A 25801-nucleotide genomic window follows, 5' to 3' on the forward strand; every position below is an offset into this window, starting at 1 on the left:
TTGAATCACCACTACCTGTTTTTCAGTATAACAGTTACGCTTTCGGTTTTCGCAACGTGTTCTCGTGTTGTAATCTATTTATCAAGCAAAGCACTAACGGCAGTTTAATTTGATCACGTAGTTATTCCGTATTCGCGAACACGTGAAAGATTGAATAAAGAGTTTATTGGTTGTGATTGGCACCTATCTGTTGTTACGTGACAAGGGAGGAGATAGAGCGGGATAAACGGGACACATTCACACAATTGTCACACCCTCCCCTCCCTCCCTCGCCGTCACTGCCCCTCAGGGCGATCTAAGCACCCCCTGGACATCACCAATACCTTTATAGGCTGTGTTTAGTTTCACCTTTACCTCTACACTTTATTACTGTCAACTGACGATTCTGTCAGTTGTCTCCTACAGGTTGTATTTTTCCATTCGTTTCTTCTAATGCTTTTCATGCCTTTAGGGGGTTACCAAATTATAACTTAGTCACGTACCTAATTCCCTTTATGTACTTCTTAGCCGGGTTTCGCCGGTAAATTGTATATATTTTTGAAAAAAATTACAAACAACCTTTTTAAATATATTTTCTAAGACACTAAAAATTAAAAATATTTGTTTGGTTATTAATTGAAAAGTGGTCGGAATTTGAAGACGAATTTTAGGACATCCTGTAGTAATTAGGTCCAAGTAAAAACTATTGAAGATAGCGGAATGAACTTTCTACAGTATGTGTTTAAAATGTGTCTTGAGGGAATGACGTGTTTTTATGCATACAAATGTAATTTACTTCGGAAAAATTTGAAAAAACACGCTATTTTCTTAAATTATATTATTTTAAAGCTGTTGACCTTAAATAAAAAAAAAACAAAACTTTTTACTCCCTGAAGTTACAGATCATGTACATATAATAAAATGTTCACATTTTTATATTTAACCACTTTATTTGGACATAATTAAAAAGTCTTAAAGGGCTGTAAAAATTCACAGCCCTTTAAGACCTTAAGGAAAATATTTTTTAAATATAAATATATTTTAAAAATATTTCCTCAACTAAAAATCGATCGCACCGCCTTAACACGAGTGTCACTGTACTGTAGTTATTGGTTTTTGTTCAAAGCTTTCACCCTGTCCAAGCGTACGTCCCAATACACGATCGGTCGGGCGGACCGTATCAAATTGATACAAACGAGGCAGGTTTTTCCCACCTTTTCGTTGTGCATGGTCTATAAACCTTCTTCTTCTTAACCTTAGTTCCCATAACCTTTCTCCACTGGCGTTGATTTATACGTATGTCTTCTAGGCCACCCCTGTGATATTAAAAGACCTAGGAAATGTTCAACTGCATACACCAGTAAAGCGACTGATTACACTGCATCACGTGATCACGTGTAACCGTTTGTCAGGGAACTAATAATTCTGATGGAATAACCCAGGAGAGGGAACTATTAACATTCCGGGTGAGTTCGTGTCGCAGTTGGAAAACAAAAACATCTGATTTGAATACAGGCTCTCAAAATTTAGTCACGTGATACAGATCGGGGAAACTATATTGACTAACACGAGATGGTTTGGAGTGTTGTCGGCCCTGTTACTGAAGGGGGAGGGGAGGGGTGGGCTGGGGTAGAACCCGTTCTGATTTGTTGTTAGGGGAGCAACAAAAATAAAAATCAGAAATCATAAATTGCCTCCAGCCAGATATGGGGTGGGCCTAAGTAGAGGCACCCATTCTGATGTTTGCCTTCATGAAGGAAAATATTCTGTTTGCAATTCATTGAATCAACAAATTTCAGCCACATCGCTTCCGGATTGATTGAAAGCAACAGTGTAAAATAATTTTAACTACACTGCTTACCTTAAGTTTGACAATAGTTATTTGGAAAGAACATAATTTATCGTCTTGAATAATAACATACTATTTCATACTCATTTCTGCCTCTAGAATTGGTATTTATAAGTAATATTTTAATTTACCTGACCTTTCCAAATGTTTTATACAAATGATTTTGCTACTAAGGTATCCTCACCAAGGCTATAATTTCATGCCATATTATTTCATCAATACTCTCATATGATCTACTTCAAACACTCATAAAATGGACTCATATATAAAATTGTCATATATAAATAGTACGATACGTGGATTTACAAATAAACCGATAGTCACCTTAATTTGAATCAAAATGGTCGGCACTATTTTATTTTATTATTCTTATGAACCTGGAATAGACTGAACAATTTGGATTTCAAAGTAAGCCTGAATTATAATGCATAATAATAATACATAAAAAGCGGATAGAAATTGTCTTCTCACACGTACAGTTACGTGAGTGAAAAGTTAAACAGAAAAATCCAAAACGCAAGGATGTTTTCAACATTGCAATAGTGAAAATATTATGGAGGAACAAGTAATTTGGCTTCGGGATGTTGGCAACGCAGGGGAAGGTGCTGATAGAGCTCCCAGTTGACCAATAAAACTTGACATTATCCCCCTTCAGGAACAGCATACCTTGAATTTCATTGCGAGCCTTTTCATTCTATCTGTAATTCCTGAAGGGTCAGAAGTGTTCCTGCTCGACTCCAGTGAGAGGATGGTCATAGACTGATTGACGGTCAGATAAGTAGTATTGTGAGAAGATTTGTTTAATCTTGAGAAATGAAGATTTCTCCACTCACTCCATGAATTTAGAGGAAATAAAAGTGGAAAAGCTATGATACCTTTTAACTCACCGTTATTTCCACACACACATACACATACGGGATACTTAATAGGCTAATCTTTATGGCTTTAGGAAATCTCTAAATCTTTAATGTTTAACTTGGATAATAATAATTTGGGTAATAATTTTCATTGGATACCTCAGAAATTCCCCAAAGCTGGATTTGTGAGGCATTTAATAGCCGCCTTGGGCAACCAAACTATTAGTTTGAATACAATGTTAATTTCAGACGAAGTTTTTTCGCCTTAAATTAAGGATTTAAACCGTATTCATAAAAATACCAAAGGTACGCAAGACCATGTTTCACGTTATAGGCATCACTATGTTTCTATGGTGTTTCTAGACGGCATTCTGGCAGCACATCATTCACCCCATTGCTCGAAATGCTGCGCTCACTTTACTTCTGCCAAAAAATCTTAATTTGCTCTATAACCACGCCTAAGCGACTTCCGGCCACCTGGATCCTCTTCGTTTGTTGGCCATGGGCTTATGTTTGTCACCCTCCTAACCAAAAGAGGAACATCCTATCGAGGGACATGCACAATCATCGAATTCGATTCATGCAAAACTCCTATAGTTCATTCATAGAGTCTATAGTTCATTTTGTTCTTAATATATCCTGCGGAAAGCCAGGCAAACAACTTAGGAGAAATTTTGTCAGCCCTGAGTCTTCCATGACACCGCTTAACCAAGGGTTTTGTAATGTTGTAATTTTTTTGAAACTAAAACACTAAAATAAAAACAGGACCATCTAATACAGTATATTAAATTCATGCGGCTATTATTTCATTTAATAGTATATATCTGAAAAAATATTGCATTTTTCTATTAGCTTATGAGCGCTCTCATGTCCAAAGTAGAAACATGAGTACGTGAACTGTTCGTTGACTGGCATTCGTTTAAATGTTATTGAATGTTTTATAAGTTTTTAATGTAATCGCTTATTGATAATAATGTAATTTGCTTAGCATTTGACGAAACCGCCACGTTTCATCTAGTGTGAAGAATCTCTTGTGACGTTTAATTCTGTAGTAAGATACACGTACCGAAAAATATATATGTAACCCAGCAAATACAAAACAGGAATGTTTTTCCTTTGACTTATCCTTAAAAATGGTTAAAATAGCATTTTGGGTGTTTTACATCAAATATTAGACTTTATAACTCGTAAACTGTACGACACTCAAATAATTTCAATGTTTAAATCATTCAAATTATTCACTATCGTGTTCTTTTTCTGGCTCAGTTCACAAAGCAGCTTATAAAAACCCTTGTTAATTCACACGTTATATAACGTTATGACGTGTGTATTGATCGGTCGAAGCAAACAACTTGGAAACCATATTGAGAACCCGAATGTCATATGAGTCTAAAAGCAAAGTGAAGTCAGTGTAACTCATTGTTCAAACATTATTTGACGGGAGATTCAATCAGAGTGTACAGGATTGAGTGCGGTGGCGAGGGGGAGGGGGATAGAGGGAGGGGATAATGGCAGAGAGGGGAAAGGTTGTTATTTGAACATGTTACATTAGCTACACAAATAATATGCAATAACTGTTCTGTGCTATTGCAACAGAAATTCCTCAAACGCTTCGCGCATTAAAACGAGCGAGTCTGGCATTTAAAGAGGAATGTCAGTTGTAAATTGTCTTCTCTATTATTCTTTCTTCCTATTTCATTCTTTAAATGAAATACTAAACTTTGTAATAAAGGTCAAGAACTATGACGAAATCGATGAGAATGGTTGCTAGTTGATTTGTGGCAATTTTTCTGTCCTAACTTTTAATATTTCGATGTGCACCGCAAATAGTTAATTATTCGCTATATAAATAATTACATAAAATTTCCGATATTTATTCCCATTCCAGATTTTATCGACATATGTACAAGACGTTGTATTGACCTCACTGTACCCATAGTGGATATGTTTTATTCTTTAAAACTTATTCTGTAAAAGAATAACTAAATTTATTTGCAGGCAACCAGGTTCGTTGCTAGATAATTCGAAGTTGTGTGGAATTGTAACAATTTAGCCGTAATTCCAAGGTAGAATGATCTTTATTCCTAACCCATAACCTTTATTCCTACCCTAAAGTGTGTTCATAAATGTATCCAAAAATCGCGTATTTTATCATATCAGACAGATTTTAAGGTGACAACTGAATCATCGTCACTGTACATTTACCAAAAATTAATAATGTTCTTAGAAATACTTAATATTGTGAATAACATTTATTATTGGTAGACGACAGCAAAAAAGACAACTGTGAATGTAAATCAGCTGATCGTGACCACCAGCGGTGTCATTGATTAACCAACAACTATATTACCTGAGACTACGAGCTGATACGCATTTACCCGGTTTTATAAAGTAGATTGGGATTTAATACTAATTTGTATTAAAACATATCAATTGTGATATACAACTTGTAAATTTAATTTCGAAATTTATATAGCAATAATTTATTACAGCGTTTTTTATCATTAAGGAAATGAATTGGGCATCAAGCAGTATGGAATGAAGAAATAATATTTAACGTTACATAAATTTGATGATGGCAGTGTTATCTATTGGATCCAATGTAATTACTTTCAGAATTAAAATAGAATTAACTGATTTTAAGTGGTCTGTACCATTGTCTATTACAGTTTTTGCATTATAATAGTAATGCTAAACTTCAAAAACCTTACTTTAGTGCGTTGATTTATGGGAAATACAGTTATTACGCATCTAAAACGCGTTTAGCGTTTTCGATATTATTATTGGCTTTTTATTATTAAGAAAAATGCTCATAATTTTTTTGTGTTTCATACTTTATTTATACTTACACTTGTATATGACATCGTGAAAATGCTGTAAATTAAATCGTGTTTTTCATAGTTCTACGACATAAAATAACGAAGAAAAAGTGTTTTGACATTTTACGTTGTTCTTATGGGGTAAACCAAGGTCATTTCACTACAGGTAGCTGTTCATAATAGCATAATAAAGGACATTAACATAGAAACGGTCTTGAATATTAATAACAAAACCTCGATTGTGTGTAAAACTGGTGTTGCAGTATCCCTACCCTTCATATATCCAACAGTGTCATCATTGTAAAGTGGCATTAAATGTAAACCCATATTAATGTCTATAGCGATGTGCTTTAATGCATGAATAAAGCTCGTCGTGAAGGGCAATACAAGCACGAATACAAGTTCAGTGTAAAGAGTCAGTTACGGGAATATCATGCAAGTACGAAAAACCCTTGTCGTGGGGGGGGGGGGCTTACAAAATTTTTCATTACATTCGTGTGGCCATTGGTTTTGGCTACTAAAGTTTTACCAAAGTATTTTAAAGAACACATTTTAGCCCAAAGAATATTAATTATTAAACTGTTCAAAAATTAATACATATTGCCCTGTTGTTACAATAAGTGTTAATTCCAATTATTGTCATCAATAAGGGAATATACAATAGTGATTGTCTAAATCAAGAGTATTTATCTTCTCTTTCTTTGCGGGAAAAAAGGTTAGCTGGTCACCAAATTTAGATGATCAGCAATGATGATGATCATCAAAATGGGAAGCAGATACTTTCGGGTAGATCTTCCCAAGAAGGTTCTTATGGGGCCCACAACATTAGCGTTCAAAAATCTTTCCTTCAAAATTTAAAAATGTTTAAGGCTGCAATTATGTACACAACTCAGTAGATTATAAAATTATTCAGCTTAAATTTGTTATGTAGCCTATGCAAGGCAGGCAGTTCAAAATGCGTCTTTTATGTCAAGTATTTCACAAATAAAAAGCAAGGAATAAATGGTCAAATGATATATAAACCTAACTGCCAGGTTCAGAATGTATGCGCTTTTTCACAGTCAAAGAGGAATAAACATATGCAACTATAAAAATCAGCTAAATTTCTGAATGTGAATATTAGATAATTTTATCACGAGGATTTTGAACCAAGTAATGTATGTCACTTGTTTGTACTGAATGAGTGAGAGCAAGCACTACATAGTACCAACACGTATATTAAGCAATACCTATTCAAAAAAGATTCAACAACTATAAATCGTAGGAAATATCTTTACTATTTTTATTTTGCCATGGAAATAGCGCCTCGTGATACAAAAACAAAACACTTTGTTTTTGGCTGCAGTTAACGGCGAAGCTCGAAAAGCAAATAGTGGTCACAATCTCTACAACATTTTGTCCAAATTTGTATGTTAATGTTCTTGTTTATGTTTTTTATTTTATGTTTCCGGATTAATTCCGCTTGGAGGCCAAGTCTGATTCATCTTGAAGTAGCAAGATAAGATCGATTGCATGGATGGTGTTTTCTACCAGTCTGCCACGACCCAGGCATAAAAGATTATTTCGAATTTTAACATAAATGTTAACGGTTTGGAAGCAGTTCTTTAATATCCCGGAACAACAAAACAAGATGGTTAGTTTGTATGGAATTTTTTTCAATAACTACAGTTGGAAATAGTCTTTTAATACAATAATTTCCAGCAGGTATGAAGCTTTGAAATATTGTATAATGCAGAAATGTAAATTCTATAAATAACGTAAAATTAGTGATTTGATATACTTTGCGATGAACAAATAGAAGTGCAAAATAACATAAAAATATGTTTGGTCGTGTTTTAACTTATACTATTTTGTAAATTTGCAAGTATACTGACCTTAATAATTAATTGCATGTTTCGAAAAGTAGTGATAATTTTGAAGACAAAATCGTAATAATTTCATTTTAAAATAACATTCCTCAGCTATATATTTGAAATTAAATGTAACGAAATGAAAAAAATGGTTTCTTTTCTACTACAGGTCTACTATTCATAGACTGTTATTAATAAAGTAATTTCACTTATGAACAACAACCTCAGTGTTTTATGTAGTTTTGTAAATTTATTAATATGTGGTTTATTGCTTTTTATGTGTCCACTCGTCCAATTACGTGATAAATTAAAGAATTCCTAGTTTTACCTTATGTAATGTAGGCAAACTTTTGAATTTTGTAACGTATAATTTGGTTTAAAATTTCGTCAAAAAAACTTTCTCCATTTCCTCTGCAAATGCTTCTTACACTCCATTCCGATCAATAGAAACAAAAACCTTTATTGTTTAAATTGCAATAACACTATCGTATCGGACAATTATGAATACTGACATAATCACTCAATATTTAGAAATATAATTTCAAAATCAAATTTTACGTTTTCCCTCATTACAGTTCTTTTAAACGTTGCTCAATAGCAGCATGTTGTTTAAACTGAGAACGAAACAAAATGCTTTCAAGTTGGGGTTGTAGGGTGTTATTTGAGTCAGCTACATTAGCTGTACAAATAACTTACAATAACATATCTCAAATCTCATAACATGCTGAGTGCCGGCGTCTGAACGACATGAGCATATGTTAGGCGATGTTAATAACAAACAACTTAGATTTTAAAAGTATTTTAAATATTTATAATCTATTATTACAATCCTTTCCGATGTAATATATTAGTTCGTCGATCCTTTTTTTAAGACTTTGGTATTTCCAGAAAATATTGCACATTTTTATTTTAATGTATTCTTGAACTTTCTTAAGTGAAACACAAAGACATGGGTAGTACAAAATATATTTTAAAAATAATCGCGTATGTGGCAATAAAGTCATGAAATCTTCACATAATTATTATTTAATTTATAATTAACTAAATGGGATGGAAAATAAATGCATGAGTTTACGAAAATTTGTTACCAACATAAAGCTTTTGACAGTTTACCATAGTGTGCTGTAACTTAAAAATTTGACATGTTGGTCTAATGACTTTTAAACGTAAAGGGAAGTGTGACAAAAATCCCAGCCTATTTCAAACAACTAACTAATATTTAGAATTTGTGAGTATGTATATACGCTTAGAGTGGTTAAAACGTTAAACTTTTAGAATTTGTATTTTCCACCAGAGAACGTACGTATACGGAATCAAATTAAACTTGAATAAATTCCTCATATTTTAGGATTCTAGATTTAAGAGTGTAGAAAAAATATGTGATATTGTCACCGAAAGCACTTTGTACATTCATCAACCCTTCCTAAGTGAACCCAAAGTCAGTTGCCTAAAAGTATCTATTGTACAAGTACCAGTAGTTATGACTTTTCGACATGTGTAAAATGTAACTTAAAAGTTTCCTCAAATCATTACTATGTGATTTCTTTGACCATTAAAGTTGCCCCTTATCTAAAAAAATTTAATTTGCGAATTTCTCTGTTATGTTCACGAATAACTCCATCAGAGTAGCTAGATTCAAGATTTTTGTACGTCCGTATAAGATAATAAGTTTCTTCTAAATGTCGATTAAATTAAGCTCTTCTGTACTAAATTGTAAGTATATTTAGCGTATATTTACGTAATCTCATTATTTTTATCACCTCTTTATAAAATTAATTATAGATGCTTACTTAAAAATTACGTATAAATATGTGCGTAAATACATACAGTAGAGATTATCTGTACGGAATTCCATTAATATGTAGCACTCCTTTATTATTTCAAGTTTTTACCTAATTTGTTCAAATTCCATGTTTATTAAACATATCTGTAGTAGATTATAAAATCTGCTTGGCTCATCTAGGTTAATTGAAGTGTGGCAACAAATACTACTTCATGTAATATACTTACACAGACATTCATACATTTTTACACATTTATACCAGTTCATAAATCAGGATTTCCTGTAACTAATACAACCTTATAAGTATGTGGCTATTGGAATTGTTTATGAATACTGATGTCATTCATAAATGTGACGCCGTATTGCTCTCTTTGTAGTAGAGATGTTGTATTTTCGTTAAGGATTCTTTATTAAAAAGTATAATTTGAGATTATGAAGTAGTAAAATAAGTATGCTCGGTATTCACTTACCCAGCACGTGTACACACAAATTTATTACCGCTAGTTAACCAATTAAATGCAAATTTACACTCCACAGCCACAAATTCCAATACTTACTGAATTGTTTGTGGCTTTAAATACAGGCAGCGATGCGCGCAGAGAAGTGGTCTCACACCATAGAATGTCTCACAGCTCGGCAAATCAGGCGTGCTCCGTGCGGCGGGGAATAGAGGAGCGAGGGCCAATAACATAAGAGTCGAGTGTCACCAGGAGTGGGGAGTGTTCGCGGGAAAATAGAAGGATTTCACTGGGACTCACTGGACCGTGGATTTCAATCATTACTCCGGTAAATGAAATAATCCCGCGCCATGGCGTTTTTAATTTCGACCCAACTTAATCCTCAATTAAACTTATAAAAATGAATATTTTATTTCCTACAACGACGAAAATATTAGTGGAATATTTTTGTTGAGGATTTACCAGGTTTTTATAACCCCACCGGGCAGGACAGATTCATATTAACCTCCGCAGTCCAGGATTATCAGAACGCGACATGAATTATTTTATTAATTACTTAAAAAACAGACATTTTTCAATTTGTGTGCGATTAAAAGTTTCATTCTGCTCCTTTCAAATTTACTGGTGTGTTGAAAAGTATGATATGCGTTTTGTACGAGAAATTCGCAACGACTAAACCCTCAAATACATGCAGCTAAATTAACAGTAACTATCAAACCGTTATTAGTTACTATTAATACATTATTTTATTCAATTATTTTGTTTATTTCGATGTATATCTTCCAGGTTATATATTATAATAATTATATGTTTGTCAGCACATTATTACGTATTACGTAAGCAAATACGATGGCTACTTTAAAAAATTAAAAACCAAAACAAAATCATACCTGTACAAATTTAATGCAAGTAGAAAATAAAACCCTGATTTGCCAAGATGACGCGCTAAAATAATATAATAAACCATGGAAAGTTAAATTTCTCAATTTTGGGTAATGTAAACCAGTTTCACCTATTATAAATATTTCGACATTAATTTGTACTGAAATAAGTCAAAATCGTTGATGTTCTATGTTTGTAATTCAAAAAGTTAGAGGACGCGTATTAAAACATCTACCAGAATTCTCTCTGCTCCAAAATTTGGATTTAAAGACACTCAATTCAATACGAAAGCGTCAACATCTTCTCCGTAGCGTCGGGGAAAGGCTACGGCTCTCTATCCGAGAGGTCATGGGTTCGATTTCCGGAGAGGTCTACGAAACATTTGCTGATGCGTTTGGACAGTTTTCTCTTAAGGACGTCTAATGTTACTGATTAAATCCCAAGTGCAAAAACCCTTTAAACGCACAAGAAATTATCTTGTATTTACCCAATTGTTAGAATAGAATTACAGAATAGAAATTCCGGGTTATCATGTAATATTTTTGAGTTGATTTCAGTTTATTTGTAAAGGCAAAATATTTAATAATACATGCAGTTTTATTATCAAATATTACCATTAAACATAATGTTTACCTCAATGTCGTGAGCAAGGAAAATAAAAATTAATAAATGCGACAAAATCAGACATTTTATTGTGTTGTCATTTCATTTTATAAAAAACTTTAAACATTATTATTTTTAACAAGAGGGTTATACATAATAACTGAATTGTCCTGCTATTGTTGCTTTCTGGGCAACTCGGAAATTTTTTTGTATCCAAATACCTGCAAGAATTGACATTAGTAAATATGGACTGACGTCGGAAGAAATCAATTTGTACTTGGCAAAACACGGCAGAATGGTGGATCATACGAGGGAGGGGTACACCCAACATGGTTTGCAAGGACAAACAAACACAATATCAACATACTTTGGAAGGGGAGGGGGACAAATACTACCCCTTCTCATCTCCCTTCCCCTGTGAATTATGTATACTTGATTAGAATTCCTCTTACTGAATGGGTTCTCTCTTTGTATGAGTCACTTAAGTTAAGGATTTCCTCTCTAAAGAACACTGAAATAATGAAGGTGGTAACTGTTGTTGATTAGGATGAAATTCGTACGATATAGTTTAAGTTACAAATTGACCTTGTTTTTTGTAACATATTCTTGCCAGCCATAACTTTTGGGAAAACTGTGCGATTGTTAGACTTATGTTTTAATTATATATTTGTAAAATATTATTAAATAGATCAACAAATTAATTTTAAACAACTGTTATTTGTATCGTGTAAACTTTCAGTAACATATTTTTTTTGTCGTAAATTCAGGTGGAAATTATGTGGCTGTTGTAAAATTTCATCTGCACGTCTTCCAGGGTATTTTTGATAAAAAAGCCGATTTTCCGTCGAATGTATAATTATAAAACAATTGCCATTAACAATCACTACCTACAACATATTCCGCAGCGTTGCCACTTCTAAATCTAACGGCAGTTTGGAAATAAATCGCACTTTCTATCATTTTTTAAATTCCAGTCCATATAAGTCTACTTGCATTCCAGTCAAATAAATGCATAATAAAATGTATAATTCTGTAGCATTTATATCTTTTTATTTTCGACACTCACGTCATTGAGGTAAACACTATGTTTTATGGTAATATTTGATAATAACCCAATGCAGTGGCTGTCTTTATTAATTTGCAAGAATATTTGTTATTTAAAAAAGACATATTAAATACAATTTATTTGTTTTATTTTTCTCGGGTTAAAATATTGTGACCTTTTTAAAACGTCAACAAATTATACGAAAAATTACATTACCCTGTCGAATAATGTAAAAAACATTCAAATTCACACACTAGATTTGCAATATATATTTTGCTACATCATATCTTATTTTCCTGATGAATTATCTGAAAAATTTGTATATACAAATGGACATAAGTCATGTGTCATGTGTCATGCGTACAAAATTCTAAGTCACTTCAACTTATTGCATTAAGCAAAATGTGTTATTGTGTTCCATATGACTGTAGTCAGTTTGTATTTTGTGACTTTCTCGTTACCATCATAGTTAACTTATAGTTAAGACCATTGCGAAAATATTCATTAACGGTCAGTCAAAACTCATGGAATTAAATATACTATCATTGAACTCAGAGTTTATGAACATAGAAATGAAGTTTCATACTACATTGTAAGTTCATAAATCTGTACTTCTCGAGATATCATGCGGATATACATACAGACAGACAGGTAGGTAGGTAGATAGAAAATATCTAGCCCCTCAACCAATAAAATTTTGAACATTTTGTAGAAACTCGATTAAAAGAGCTACTCGCCAATAATAAACTTATACAATTCAAAATGTCGCCAATTATGTCTTTGAAAAATATAAACATTATTTCAGTGATGTTGCCCTTATTTTTACCATCACTGAAACAATATTGTGGAATGCCATTAACAGACGTTGTGTTCTGTTTGTGAAAGCTTTCGTTTGTAAGCGAGCGCGTGCAGAGATTTCATATATTCGAATGAATAAAATGTTGGATGTTCATGTTTATTTAAAAAGCTCTGGAAAATTCAATCAAGCTGTCGAAAACGTGGAATTTTAAAAGGCTGTATGCGGACTCCACCAGAGAGTTGTTTTAGGGAATTAATGTTACTTGACATACGTGAGATGAGGTTTGAGATAAATGTTCAATTTTTCTGTGAAATAGTCGTATTGTTGCCAAATGACGTCACGATCTGAATGTCCGTTTGTTTAGTGGTCATATTGAAACATGTCCACAACAATCGATTTATTTGGAACAATCGATTTATTTGGAAAAACATTCATAATACAGGAACCAGGAGACAATTTTAAATCTATACGCATACAATGTGGTTTTTCTTCAAATCGACAGAGACGTATTCCCTTCGCTTATCGCGCTAATTTTAGTGGGCGTCGACATGGGGAGGGCGTCCCAAAAGGGTTTAAACAATATATGGAACGAATTTTTTTCAGACCATATTGCTTTAGCTTATGACATAACTACACACTGAAAAGCAACTGTCAGACATATAAATTAAGTTTAAATCTGCGTAACCTAACCATGTAAATACAGATCATACACGGTACAACTATTATTTATTTGCTTGACGGTCGTTTTTAAGCTTGTCAAGTTGGTAAAATCTGAGAAAAATTACCGTTTGCTGTTTTAGTCCTTTTGGTGCCCTTCTGTTTTGACCTCCAACATTAGCGTGACTGACGACTAGTTTCTTTCTTAAGACAACACCATCTATAGATTTCAAGAAAACCTCATATGCTGATACAAAGCAAATTGTCTGCGTCTGTTAGATCAGCAACACCACCCAAATTTAGTATTTGATGGCAATCGATTTTTCCGTAACACACCGCCCTCTGTGTCGGTAACATTTTCTCAGAATGTAAATTAACGTCACAAAACCAAGAATAATAAATTGCAAACAAAAACACCGCAGCTCGTCAAAGGTTAAAATGCGATGGTCTTGTAAAAATATTACACAATTTTTGTTACCATGTTCGAGTCCCTTTGTGAACACAAAACATGGACTTTTACTTTTGCAACTTCAAATGTGCATTGTATCTTTATGTCGCTGTACAGCTGAGGTTTAATTTTCAGAGAAAGGTTATAATTAATTACAATCAACATCCAGTGTGATTTAGATGCCGCATGTGACAATAGCTGTTTTGAGTATCAAAAAATAAATATAATAACTGTCCTGTTATCTTTAAAATAGCTATAAAACAGCTGTTAACAAAACAATTGAAGTCTCGTCTGGTGATGCAAAACCGCTATAGTTTAAATACGTTTTAAATTTTTAACATTTTAACATTGTAAAAACAAATTCATAGAAATGTTTAACACTCCCAGTCACTGTTATAATCCTAAAATTTTTTTTAATACCATGATCGTTATGGATTGTTGACCAGGAAAAACTCCCCAATTAAAGTTTATATTACGGTAATAAATTAGTTACAAATCATAATATTGAACTTTAAAACGTAATACATACTTGATTTGCTGAAAGTTAATGAGCAGATATATTGGGTAGCGAATGATTTGGTAATTCCATTAGGCATAAATTACTAAATCAATACTAGCAAACACCAATTCCCTGTTTCCGGGGGCGTCATGCCCTCAATTATTATAGCGTGCCGTGCATTCGGAAGTCGAATTGCGACAAAAATCTATTTTCAACTTCGCAATTTGAGGATAACAGGTTATGTATATCACACATATATATATATATATATATATATATATATATATATATATATATATATATATATATATTATTTAGAGAATAAATACTTTATATATGCCCTAGGGAATACGTACTTCTTATCTGATTATTTCAAGTACCTTAAAATTCCAAGAAAATGCTTGAAAATGCTGAAATAGTACAAATTCAAAGTAGAAAACTTAGAACAACCTGATTTTTTTACTTTTGACATCTAAGTGGTAATAACCTATTCTTAATTCTTTATTGTGTTGTATATTATTAAGTAAATGTCTAGTTTAGATTAAGTTTGTTTGGTTTTCATTTAATTAAATAAAAACTATAAGTTTATTTTATCATTATAATCAACACCCAAATACAAATACAAAATAATATTTTATTCTGATTGCGTATTTTAATTTTATTTTTGTTTTTAAGTACTAGAACCTCAAAACAGGCTTTCCTGTTAGGCGTTACTATTTCCAGTTTTCTTTTTCTTTTCGGTTTAATTCATTTGTTACTTTTCTTTTTAGTAGAATATTCTAAGTAAGCTATACAGTGTAGATCCTTGGCAAAAGTTATGTCCTAATATTTTATTGTAGAGTAAGTATTTATTTCTAAATAAAACTGCTTTTTACATATATAAAATAAACTTTTTGTGTATTTGAAGATATCAAAATACACTTATTTTATTATGTCAATATCATGTCTGATCTATTACTTATTCATCTATCTCTGCCGTGGACATAGGTAACTTTCCAAACGTTAGAAATTTGATTTATTATACATGAGAAATATATTTGTGTACTCAAGATGTTTTGACTAAACTCATTTCAAGGCAGTTGGAGAGAGAGAGAGACAGAGACGTAACCGACTGTGCTGATCTGTTTTCTGCAACCTTAAAGCTGAGTAAACAGAGAGTGAATAAACACATGTGTTCGGTATTAACATTCAAGTCTGAAATGACATTTACATTACTAACTCTAAGCTTTTGCTATTCTCCAAACTACAATATTCCCTCCGGCAATGTCTAAGGAAGTTGGATTTCTTGCTGTCTGTCATCTTCAAATAGCAAATTTAAAACGCATGAACTGTACTCAAGCGTAATTTGAGAAGATTGGAGTATGACGACTCTTTCGTGATTGGAATGCCAATAAATTACTTTTAAAGATTTAGAAGATCACCATCTTTACGTCTTACAACATTTTAATACATTTAAGTGATTCATAAACGGTAACTGGAACATTTAATTGAATTGATATAATTCTGGGTATAGTAATACATACATGCCAAATTTGTTTGCAATTAGGTGGAAATTACGTTTTTAATAAACGTGTTCACTAATATTGAGGTTGTATACTCCAAAAGGCTTGACAACCGCCATCTTGTAACTTTATAACATATCAACAAATTGTTTTATTTTTGCTATATTTAGATTTTTATACATATATTTAGATTCTTTCAATGTGGTCGTTTTGGTGTCTCGGAGTCATTATCGGCAGGATATTTTGTCATGAGTGTGGTTGAAATCGGCTGATCCCAATTAACGCTATCCAATATTTTGCTAGGATCTAGTAGTAAAACATCAGACTTTAGCCTATGTTCTGCAACAACCCAACCTACATCATTTCAATGTGCACACGTTATTAAATACAATGATGGGTGTATCGTGTAATCCAAAAGGATAGTACATTCTAAAATTTGCAGACATTAAATGTACAAAGCAGTTTAAAATGTAGCTTTGTTTTAAAGCTGCACGTTTAACCCAAAATTCTACAACCTGCATAATTTTATTTACGGTATACGTAAATCTAACATATTTTGTAACAACTACTGTGATTATCTAACATATTCGGTGACAAGTACTGTGATTAAAACTACCAATTTACACGGTCTTGCGAACAACAAAATCCCCTCTATGATTTGGCCCAAAGTCACCTTGGTGACTCTATCTTTAACTGGAGTAAGAACTTTCGCTTGTCCTCTCGTCCCGGTTAATACTAATATAAGTCGTAATTTTTAAAAGGTCCATTTTCCTTTAAAATCGATGGCTAGTTTTTATGGAACATATAGATAAAGATAGTTCGTTTAAGGACACCCGAAGGGATAGTGCTGCAATCTGTTGGGTAGCGGGCCATACACAACTAGTAGCCAGCGCAGCTAACGGTGACTGCCGGTCTCTCTCTCTCTCTCTCTCTCTCTCTCTCTCTCTCTCTCTCTCTCTCTCTCTCTCTCTCTCTCTCCCCCCCTCCCTCCCTCACTCTCTCTCTCTCCTTTCTCTTAAGGCCATGTCACACTGCCGTGGCGTCGCGTCCGTCCATCTGCGGATGGATTTTTAAAATAATCGCTATTCATGTTGTCAAATAGGACAAGTCACACTGACATAACCGACGTGGCGCAACGTTCGTCGCGTCGGCCACCGTCTGCTGCGCTATGCGGCTGGAGCGATCCTAAACGTCGGCGATGCTACGAAGGCTCGCGCATGCGCATAAAGCACCTCCCCAACCCCCTCACCGGGGCACCGCGCGCTCTTGCCACTGCCTACTCCTTTTATTTTATATTTTTAATAATTTGTTTAAAAAACCCTTGTGCGAAGCTCTAAAACAGCCCGACACTCCAGGATGAAATGACCGCCAGTTCTAGAGTTAATGAATACTCTGGTCTCATGTTTATATGCAATTATTTTATTTGTTATTTTTCATATTATGTTTGATCTATAACAAAATTAAATACGCCTTATTTTAAAAACAAAGACTTATACAAAACTGAAAACACCAACACAAAAATTACAAAATAATCCTTTGAAGTGCATTTTATATATAAAAACCAATATTTTTAAAGAGTTATATCAAAGTATTGAATGCCCTAATTACTAAGTTCATAATAGAAATAGTATTGCATGTAATAATGAAAATATAATTTTGATAATAATAATTATTAATGAATACGCTCCAGAACAATAAATTAATTTTGTAGAGTTATAACAAACTATTAATTCCACTATCAGTGTATATAACTAAACAAATTCAAAGTAGTTGATATGCATAAGCAACTCCTAGAAAGATGTGGCGTTGGCCGCGGACGCGGACGCGTGTCTGGTAGTTTGACGGGATTCGAGACCGTCCGCGGCATACGCGGACATTCATACTATGGATGGACGGACGCGACGCCACGGCAGTGTGACATGGCCTTTACTCGTCAACTACGTTTATCAAAGGGGTAGTTTTGAGATACATAGACAGGGAGAAACCGACAGTAGCGCCTCTGTTTTAGCAGTATAAAGACAGCGCCCATCGTGTATCAGGTTGTTATCATCCTCTCCTCAGTGCTGTAACAGTTATTTATCGACTAAAGTATTTAAAATCCTTTTTTCACTCAGCTTATATTAAAAACGTAATTGTAAGTACCTCACGATTGGACCTTAAAGCCGTTTGGACCCGATTTTTAAGAGTTCAACTTTTCTAGTTTTATGACGTTATTATTCAATAGCAGAATCAGTGGATCTCTGGTATAAAAATTATTCGTCTTTAATAGTTCCCAACTAGAGTCACTATTACACAATACCATAATCATAAGACAAATTGTTTTTATCATTCTACCAATCTAAAACTATTTTTCAATCACTGCAAAACCCTTGATGAATAAACTAATATTTAAATAGAATTATCAATACAATCAGTATGATTACACAAGACAATGAACCCCCAATAGAAGTGAGATCCCAGCCCTCTGTTATGAAGGAAGGTGGGCTCATGTTTTTGCTAATGACTTCACTAATGAGTCCTCATTGTTATTAGGTTAGCTCATCATTACTGTATTTCACTAACTCGGCGCTGTTGCTTTGATTTGCAGTTCTCCTTCTATAACGTCATTACAACAAAGTTTGTTGCGGATACGTTGAAAACATGGATGTCAGTTTGGTATAATTCCACTGGGTTAATGGGTTGTACGGTTCAATCCAATTACAAGCGTTAATGTTATTGAAAACTTTAATAATATCATATTCCATTCATATTGCCAGAATATTTTTAAAATTACCCATGAGAGTGAATGTAAAATATTTTAATTTTCAGGAATATTCATCTCTGGATGACATTTTCTGTATAATTTGAAATAGCTTAGGTTCTCACCTGTTATAAACAATTATTTTATTATACAATACGTCAATCCGTATTAGGATATTTGGATACTAGAAAATTTGACGATACCAATCAAAGTTTTGTGAACATATCTTAAATTTGAAATATTACATAGTTATATAATTTATAATGTTTTAACTCCATTATTTTTAAATACACAACATTAATGAACGGCGTTTATAATGTATATACACCTATATCAATAAAGATACTTTTATTTTAGTTATTTATCCGTCAACAAAGACCCCACAATAACCAAATCAAATTAAAATAATGTGTTGAAATGACAATTAATAAAAAGTGACTACAACTAGTTGGTTATTAATATTGGAGTAGATAAAAACCACTTTGAGTTACAATAACAGATACACAAATTATGAATACAATATAGCATTCATTCATATTAATAATATAACTGAGAACAATATTATAAAAATGAATAATTACAGATAACAGAATTATATAAATGTGAAGCTGCAAATACTTGTAAAACCCATAATAAAATTAATTACAAAAGTAAATCTGATAATCAATCTTAAGGTATGCCATTTAATAAGTACCTAGTGGTTTTATAAGTTAGTAAAAGATCTATAAGCATCGTAGGAATGTATTTTTTTTTTAGGAAACCTCTCGACTTGAATTTTATTATTATGTATATATATATATATATATATATATATATATATATATATAACATTATACAACCTGATATAAAACAATAAGTACCTTTATTTCTACTCCAAACAAATATATATATATATATATATATATATACCTGTATATACAGTATATATATTTGTTTGGAGTAGAAATAAAGGTACTTATTGTTTTATATCAGGTTGTATAATGTTATTTTTATATATGCCGTATAAGCAGCTCTCCTTAGCTAGAACTTCAGTTCCATTTACATAATATAATACACGTATTTAAGGAGCATTTCTGCAAAGAGCCGTTACACAGAGTTGTAACCCTTTGTTGTAAATGCTTCCTTGAGTTTCTACGAGCGCTTTCACAAAAGTAAGGTTTGGCTGAATAATTGTTCAGCGAAAAGGAATGTTTATAATATTTTTATGTTCATGTAAAAGATTCATAATTTCCCCCCTTCAGCATAATATGCCAGCAGTTACTTTGTCAAGAATAGGTTAGTTGAAATACTCAATGACCTAACAGCATATTGACTTTGGAGCATTTTATCGACCAATTAATGGACTATTGTTGCGTAAGATCCTTAAAATTTATGATCTCTATAGCATAGACAATGGACTTCATTGAACTATACTGTTGAGAGGGGAGCAGAATTGATATGAAGACATTGACGTCAAAATTGTGTATGTGCTTGTTTTCCGTTCATGTTATCTTAATTATGTTTTTTATAATTAAAATATGATTCATTATCATCGGCTTGTATACCTGTAATGACTTAGGCACTAATACTATTCTTTATTGTTTCAGACATTTCACACTCCTAGTTTCGGCGATGAAGATTTTGACATCCCACCGATCAACCCCCACCAAAACCACCCCCAAGCCAACATGGGCTACCACCAACAACCCCCTGTGAGTAACGCACGCACGCAAACGCACACACGCGCTCTAACCGTAATAGTCATTAGTTATTATGTGGGTGTATTTTTCCGACTTTTATTCTGAATCCCCACATCTCTCTCCGTCCTTTTTGTATATACTCGTGTTTTAATTAACTGAAATAGTTTCAAAACGTTGACATGGCAGTTTGGAATTTTTCTCTTTTGTTCCGACTTTTACCTTTTACACACAGTATTATACATTTTTTATAAACACTGCAGTTTTTCTGTTCATGTTTGATCTTTACTTTTTTCACTGTTACATGTGATTTTGGTTTATTTAACTAAACCAAATTATGATAATGTTGTTTTCAAAGGAGTGCTCTAATTAAAATCCTCGCTTTCTTCTTTATCGTAAGATACAGTTGCTTCTATTATAAACATTTCAATTGTTATAAAATATTTGTAAGTAAATAACTCATGCTCATTTAGAAGAGGATAAAATAATCAAACTATGCTTCAATCTGATAATATAGCTAGAATATTCAAAATGCACAGATTGAACATCTTAATATAAATTAAATTAAGTCAAATAACATCTAGAGATATTGACGGTTAAAATAACTGAGTGTCTAATCTAGTTATGGATTTGTGTAACTTAACTATTTTAGATAATCGAACACTCAGGGATACGTAATGTATTCTACTTGTATTCCCATTCAAGTATGGGCTGATGTCTTAGTTCCATTTAAGAGCTGGGTATACCATAAATGGCCCCACTAACACTTTTTAACCTCACTTTCGGTCGTAGAATTGGGGATGTCTCATTTTAAAGATAATATTATTATGAACTCACATTCCTGGAGGTTACAAAATATTCTTATCAAATTTTATATTGTTCAATTTTCCATTCCCGTTATATTCTTCATAGTTTATTTTAGTATAGTGTTGTCAGTTGTGATTCAGTTATTTATTTATTGTTGTAGTTTATTTACTGCCATTAGTTATTTTGTATAGTATCGTATTGATTGTTGATTGTTGGTTTGTTGGTAACAGGTAATTTAAAACGTGACTACCTTTATATTGATATTGATATAGCTATCTTGATGTATCGAAATCTGTAATTTAAAAAATGTTCTATTAGGCCTACTGTAGAAATATAATAAAATAAGCGGTTTTGTTTTTTTTATTTTTTTATTGGATATTATTTTAATATTAAAACAATGAACTGGAATAATGTTTAATTCTTTTTTAATAATCAATACATTAGCAACAAATCTGAAAAGCGTTTGGATACATAATTATAATACTCTTACAACTAAACATATCTTATTCAATTAAAAAACTAAGGTGTAAAAGTGTTTTAGTTTAAAATCAAGATGGGTGCCGGTACATCTGACTCTTTTTATTCCAAATTTTTAATCAACCTACCCCTACCCCTACTTGCCAACTAACTACATTAGTTTTTCCTGCGGTTGCAACATACATAACATTTTGTCATATTTCCAAAAATACTTTAACTTTAGTTGTAAAAGCTGGAAAATTTAAGACAGCAAAACTACCCTGGACGTTTTTGTTACAGATGTCAATGAGCATGAGTCAGACGACAGACAGCCTAAGCATGAGTGACCCTAACGGCTACCACCAACAGAACCACAGCATGTACCAGGACCACAGCATGGGCCTCAGTGTCAGGTATACCAACTTAAGCACATCTAAGTAGGCCTACTTGTGGAGCAATGCTACTTTAACACTTAGTGTTATTGTTGGGGACTCATGCTGATTGGAAAATGATTGCTAATGCCTGCTTCGTTACACATTTATTTATCTGCTTACAAAAGTCAAACACACAAATTGATCTTCTTTTTAATATTTATTTATTATAACGCCCCAAAAATTCGTATCTACATTTAGGCTATTTGCTAAAAAATCAGTACTGACGTTTCAGGACTATATACGATTTTTAATATTTCTTAATACATAGAGCTTTTTATTGTCTTCGTAATAAACTTCAGTATGTGATTTATTAAAGCAAACACTTACCATAAAACAAAACTCTGCTATTTAGTATTTAGAAGAAATCAGGACAGAGTAATCTGACGGGACAGATTAGATTCATAAATTATCTTACAAATAAGGCGAAGGCTAAAAATCAATTTATTTGTTTAAGGAATGATTATACTACATTTTGAGAGGATAATGTACTCAGGGATCTAAATAAAACTTTAGGTGCTTTAAATATGATGTATAACTTTTTTTATTCTCGTCCTGAATTAATGTTTGTCATATTTTATGAATTATATAAATGTACATCATTATTTTTTTGTATAATTATAGGAAATTACTTATTTCATTTTGTGGACTACCATTTTTATTGAGATTGCCAAAATTTCATATTTTACATAGTCTCTTGTTCATCGTGAATATCTTCGAACGTTAAGCAACTTTTAATCTTTCCTTGCATTTAAGACGTTTTCAATATTTGAAATGGTTCCATAAAAGCTCTATAATAACGTTTTGTTTTTCATTCATGTGTGATATGTTTTATTTTAAGATTATAGATTTCGCAGCATATATAGTTTTATTTTCAAATTGTTATCCAAGATGACTTTTCAGAAGTCCAGCTTTTGAGTTCTTTAAACAAAAGATCTTACAATGTGCAATAAGTATAAAATAATTTCTGTAGTGATTGAAATTTGTTAGGATAATCATTTAAATGAATGCAATATACAAGGTAACCTTTGAAATGTTAAGTATGAATTACCATTTAAAAAATTATAAATACAAACTGTACAAATTCAAAGTACTGTATTATGTAAATCTTAATAATCTGCATGTCTGCACGTGTAAGAGCAATTATGGAAGATTGCATAACCTTCTCACGCTAAGATACTTGATCTAACCATTGTCAGATGTTGAAATAACTTGTTTAATTGGAAAGTAATTGCTGACCTTTCACTAAGGAGATTGCTTTCATGGCATCGTGTAGAGTTTTAATTTAAAAACTATCCTCAGAAAACAGGTTATCCAACCACCTGGTCTCACAACAATGATTTGCATGCTGTCGGGTTGGTAACAATGGCTCAGTCATCTGATTTGTTGTTAATCCACTTGTTTTTATGATGACCATTCATCGACCCCAGATACAATCTTGGATGCATCTCATTATTTACTCTTCAGCAGATGAAGAATGCTGTCATTGTTTTGTTGCATTCCTCCCCTCCCTCCCCCTACTCCCCTCCACCGCCACCATCACCTGTCTCCTTTTGTGCTGTCCAAATGAAATCGGACAGCTGTTTTTTTCTGATTAAGGCCATGATTTGAGTGCAGCCAGAGTTGGAAATGCTGTGAAAACTTGTTTTCGAGCAGGAACTACTTTAGAGGAATATGAGAACTGTAAATGATTGTATTTGGAGGTATGGAATCTCAAGACTGCCGCAAACTCTAATTGTTGTATCTGAGCTTGGGCCACTTATAGGAGAAAGCAGTAGAGAGTGATAGCAATTCAGGTGGCCTACTATTCCTGCTGTTGGTAAGGGAATACTTTAGGAAGCACATCTAAAGATTCCACTGAAATGTTGGTCCAAACCAACCAAGAATTTTCTGTTTAGATGACAGATTGCAAGACTAGTTCTCTTAAGCACTTTCTTTTCCAAAAGTTATTATGAATTTCAAAATAGCCATGTTTTGGATTAAATCTGTTCCTTTTTACTTTTCCTCCATTTAATAAGAAGAGTTAATATAATTTTGTTATTAAATGTTTGTTTTCAAATTAAGTATTTATTGCTTTGGGACCTCTTAAATAAACTTTGTTTTTGAAAATATCTAACCATGTACCTGTAAGTAAAAAGGAATAAACTGATCAAATGCAGACGTAAACAGAATTTCGAGTATATTTCTCAAAATTATATTACAGGTGTATTTTTATTATTAAAGATGTTTTGAATGTTCTTAAAATGATGTCAAGGCTGAATTAAATGTTTACAAATCAAAACTCTGGGATGAACTGATTTGTGTAGCGAAATCCAAGTAAAACCGTATCATGCACAACTTAGGCTCATCTCTTCAAGTGATCTTGTTGGTATGTTTTAGCGCCAGCTACAGTAGTCCCCCACCCCCCGGCCAGCCCAACTATAGCCACTCACAAATGCAGATGGTACAGCCCCAGCATTACAACATGGGTCCACCATTCGGGCGGTCCCCACAGGGCCACTCTCCCCCTGGAGCCCCCCATCCCCACCATGAGACCACCACCACAAGCGATGACAGTGATGACAGCACGCCACACACACAACTAGTAAGTTATCCTTTGCCTCTGTAATGGAGAAACCACAGACATTAAACGGTTAATTGTACTAATCTGTAGTCAGATGTCAGATTTAAGTGTAATCTTAAACAAATAATAAAACTAGGTTTTTACTTTTTAATTTAATTTAAATCACATTTTATAATATTTAATAATAACTTTTGGCTATTAAAAGCATCCTGACACCTTACTATCAGAGAGAGGATGCATTATAATGTTGCAAATGTTAAGTTATTAGTTATTTAACTCACATGTGCCTGTACAGTATTGCCACTCCGAATACTTAAGACAGTTAACACATATTGCCGAAGTGTCCTATGTAGGAGTAGGGTAATGTGGTAGTATTATTTATTTTATATTTTGTTGGAAATTAATTTTTTCAGTGACTTAACCTTCTGAGCTCCAGGTGATGATGATCTGGTGGAGGTGAAGGGTGACATTTACTGTACAGTACATCACCACTTGGGGCCCAGAGGGTAAATCATCTCCCTAGTAAATACTTATCCTAATACCTTTCACCCTTGCCTTCTGTGACACAGTCAAACATTATTTAAAATAAAAGATTGTTCCAGATTGTGTTCCAAAGTTAAATACAAATTTGAAATAAAATTACCGCAATTCCTTATTGATTATTATTTTCTACTTCATGGTAAAGTTTATACCGAGATTGATCAACATTGAGTGGAACAGAAAATTCATGTAAATCTTACTTTAAAGAACTGATATGATGTCTGAAAGGAATGATTTCCGAACCTAATTATTTGAAACCCTTATAGTTTAAATATATGGTGTCGCAACAACTTAGTAGAACAATACCAGCTAACTTTGTGGCAAACTGACTGTTCATAGGAGCTAAACTGACTAATTTACAAATTTAAAATTTCCCCAGAAGAGTTCATCACTGGCTGATCAGACAGTTGAACTGATCTGGTGGTAAAAATTATGTTTGTCACTTACATTTGGGCAACCTAATGGATGTTGCAGGAGTGGTGCACGATCCTGTTGTGATATTTTAAGGTCGTGGTGGAAATTTACTCGGTGGGAGCCTATGGTCTCTGTGGGGAAGAA

General features: G+C 32.9%; 1 protein-coding gene across 2 annotated transcripts in view; it reads left to right on the forward strand.

Moving 5' to 3' along the window:
• The window catches only part of LOC124367656 (TOX high mobility group box family member 4-like), a 270405-nt gene that overhangs the window by 209903 nt on the left and 34701 nt on the right, over positions 1-25801 (forward strand). For both annotated transcript variants that reach the window (XR_006922919.1, XM_046824654.1), the window contains exons 3-5: positions 20357-20461; positions 22010-22122; positions 24520-24724. Coding sequence is in view for 1 of the 2 variants with exons in the window: in XM_046824654.1 (XP_046680610.1) it covers positions 20357-20461; positions 22010-22122; positions 24520-24724 (423 nt within the window). In the remaining variant the exon portion in view is untranslated. The remainder of the gene's footprint in view (positions 1-20356; positions 20462-22009; positions 22123-24519; positions 24725-25801) is intronic.

This window comes from Homalodisca vitripennis, chromosome 8 (assembly GCF_021130785.1).
Source record: "Homalodisca vitripennis isolate AUS2020 chromosome 8, UT_GWSS_2.1, whole genome shotgun sequence".
Lineage (NCBI taxonomy): Eukaryota > Metazoa > Arthropoda > Insecta > Hemiptera > Cicadellidae > Homalodisca > Homalodisca vitripennis.